Source organism: Echinops telfairi, unplaced genomic scaffold (assembly GCF_000313985.2).
Source record: "Echinops telfairi isolate 266 unplaced genomic scaffold, ASM31398v2 ScPeMD7_7457;HRSCAF=8495, whole genome shotgun sequence".
NCBI lineage: Eukaryota > Metazoa > Chordata > Mammalia > Afrosoricida > Tenrecidae > Echinops > Echinops telfairi.
Window position 1 is genome coordinate 19851356 of NW_022111357.1, and position 2037 is coordinate 19853392.

A 2037-nucleotide genomic window follows, 5' to 3' on the forward strand; every position below is an offset into this window, starting at 1 on the left:
TTGTTGTACCTCTTTGTAAATAGTTCACGTTTATATTTTCTATACTTTCACATTACTTATGCTACTCTTCCCAGTGACCAGTTTAATGGGCTTCCATATCTGACATCTCCATTGTTTTCAGTATCTCATCACTTTTTTATCTACTGATATATAAATAAATATATGTGTGTGATTATCAATTAGGTGAAGATTTACAGAGCCTATTATAATTTTGGATTCAACAATTAATATACGTTCTGATCCAGCCTCAGCTATTGCAATCCCCTTAGTGTGCCATCGCCTATCCCACATCCTCCCTGTCTCCTGTTTCCATTGTGGCTGCTTTTCTAGTCCTCTGAATTTGGCCCTAATGCTGCCCCTTTGATCTTAAAATGGTTGATTCTAACACGAGTGAGTTCAGTTCCAGACAGGAAGGGTAAAGACCCCAAAGGTTTTTAACTGACCTGGAAGCCTAGTTTTACATGTTTTCCTCCCACTCTGTCCAGATCTGTCTAATGTCATCCTTCCCAGAACAGTTAGTGGTAGTTGGGCACCATCTTTAATTCTTCTGGTCTCATTACTGTTTTCCTCTGAATGGAGAGAGGCCAGTATTTGTATCTTAGATGGCCTCTCATATATGGCTCCGGTCACTGCTCACCAAATTAGGATATAGGACATTGTCTTCTGTGGACAATTATGCCAGTTGACTGAATATCTCCTGAGACTATGGTCCTGAGCACCCAGGCCCAGTAATCTTTAAAAATAACTAATATATATATATATACATACATACATACCCTTAAATCCAAAAGGGCATAAAAAGCAAGCCATCAAAACCCAAGTATCATGCCGTACTCATTACTCTCTTACCTGCAGTTTTCCCTGTAGTTCCCTTACATTAATGATTTGGTTGAATCAGGTCATAGATGAGGTCCACGCTGCATTTGGGTGAAGCCTCCATCGTAGAGTTACCACGTTTGTTAAATGGTTGTGTTTGAGAACTTGACATAAGAATTTGTTCTCTTACAGAATTCCGGAGTTAAAGCTGCTGGCGAAGAGACTTCTTCAGGATTACCAAAAGTGAATAAGAAAAAAAGCCCTTATGAACTGTGGTTGCCTGTCTAAGAGAAGAAAACGAAGGACTGAGTTGATCTGAAACAGCACTTTATTGAAAGTTTCTCGCATTATTCCATCTCCAAGAGCCATTTAGTGGTAACTTGCAAATAAAATCCCCCAACCCAAGAAGATTGAAGTACTTAAATATTTAAATATTAACATTTAAGTTTATCTTGCAGATGTGAGGTAGCACAAATGGACCAGAGGTTACAAACAGGTGGGAGTCTTGTGTACATACTTGTAAATATTTTGTATAATTGCTTATGTAGAAGTAGCATTTATAAGGAATTGAACCTTTGTGTTGTATATATTTGTTAATAAATGTCATTATTTTAGTCTTGATTATGTATGTTGCTTAATGTGCCATTATTGTAAGTGGAAATGATGGAGGCATTCCCACGCATCACTGTAGGTCTGCTGCTCCCAAGTGTGGCCCAGGAACTTTGCATGTTTTACATGAGGCTTGTTAGAGATGGATTTTTAGAAAAGTTTATAGTAGTTGTAAAAACTGGAAAAGCTTAGCCTGAAATATATGGGCTACTAGAGTGTAGTTTTAAGTAACACGAGTTTTGGTGAGGGAAAAACCAGGAAAGAAACTTGAAATATGCAATTGTGGTATAGGATTTAGTTGTGTTTGTATGCTCAAAATGCATTTTAAATTTTCAAGTATGTCACTTAGAAATTCCAAGTAAATTCTGATTTGAAGCTGCTGTAAATTTAGTGGGAGCAGGTAGCCTTTCCTTTCTTAAGTGGCCTGTGGTTTTTAAACCACACTTGTAGTTAGTAGTCCAGTGTTTACTCAACAGTGCCGGCTGGGCTCCCTCAACAATGTTATTAGATTCATAGGAGTAAGGATTTAGGGTCAGGAAGTGAAGCCAGGAAGGAATTTAAAATATTACGGTGTCGAATCTGATTGGTTGTGTTTGTTCTAAATGCATTTGG

At 37.8% G+C, this 2037-nt stretch overlaps 1 protein-coding gene across 1 annotated transcript in view; it reads left to right on the forward strand.

Moving 5' to 3' along the window:
* The window catches only part of RSRP1 (arginine and serine rich protein 1), a 3544-nt gene extending 2107 nt beyond the window's left edge, over positions 1 to 1437 (forward strand). Inside the window, exon 2 of the mRNA XM_013005274.2 lies at positions 1009 to 1437. Coding sequence (XP_012860728.1) covers positions 1009 to 1104 — 96 coding nt within the window. The 3' untranslated portion in view covers positions 1105 to 1437. The remainder of the gene's footprint in view (positions 1 to 1008) is intronic.
* The last annotated feature ends 600 nt before the right edge of the window (positions 1438 to 2037 follow it).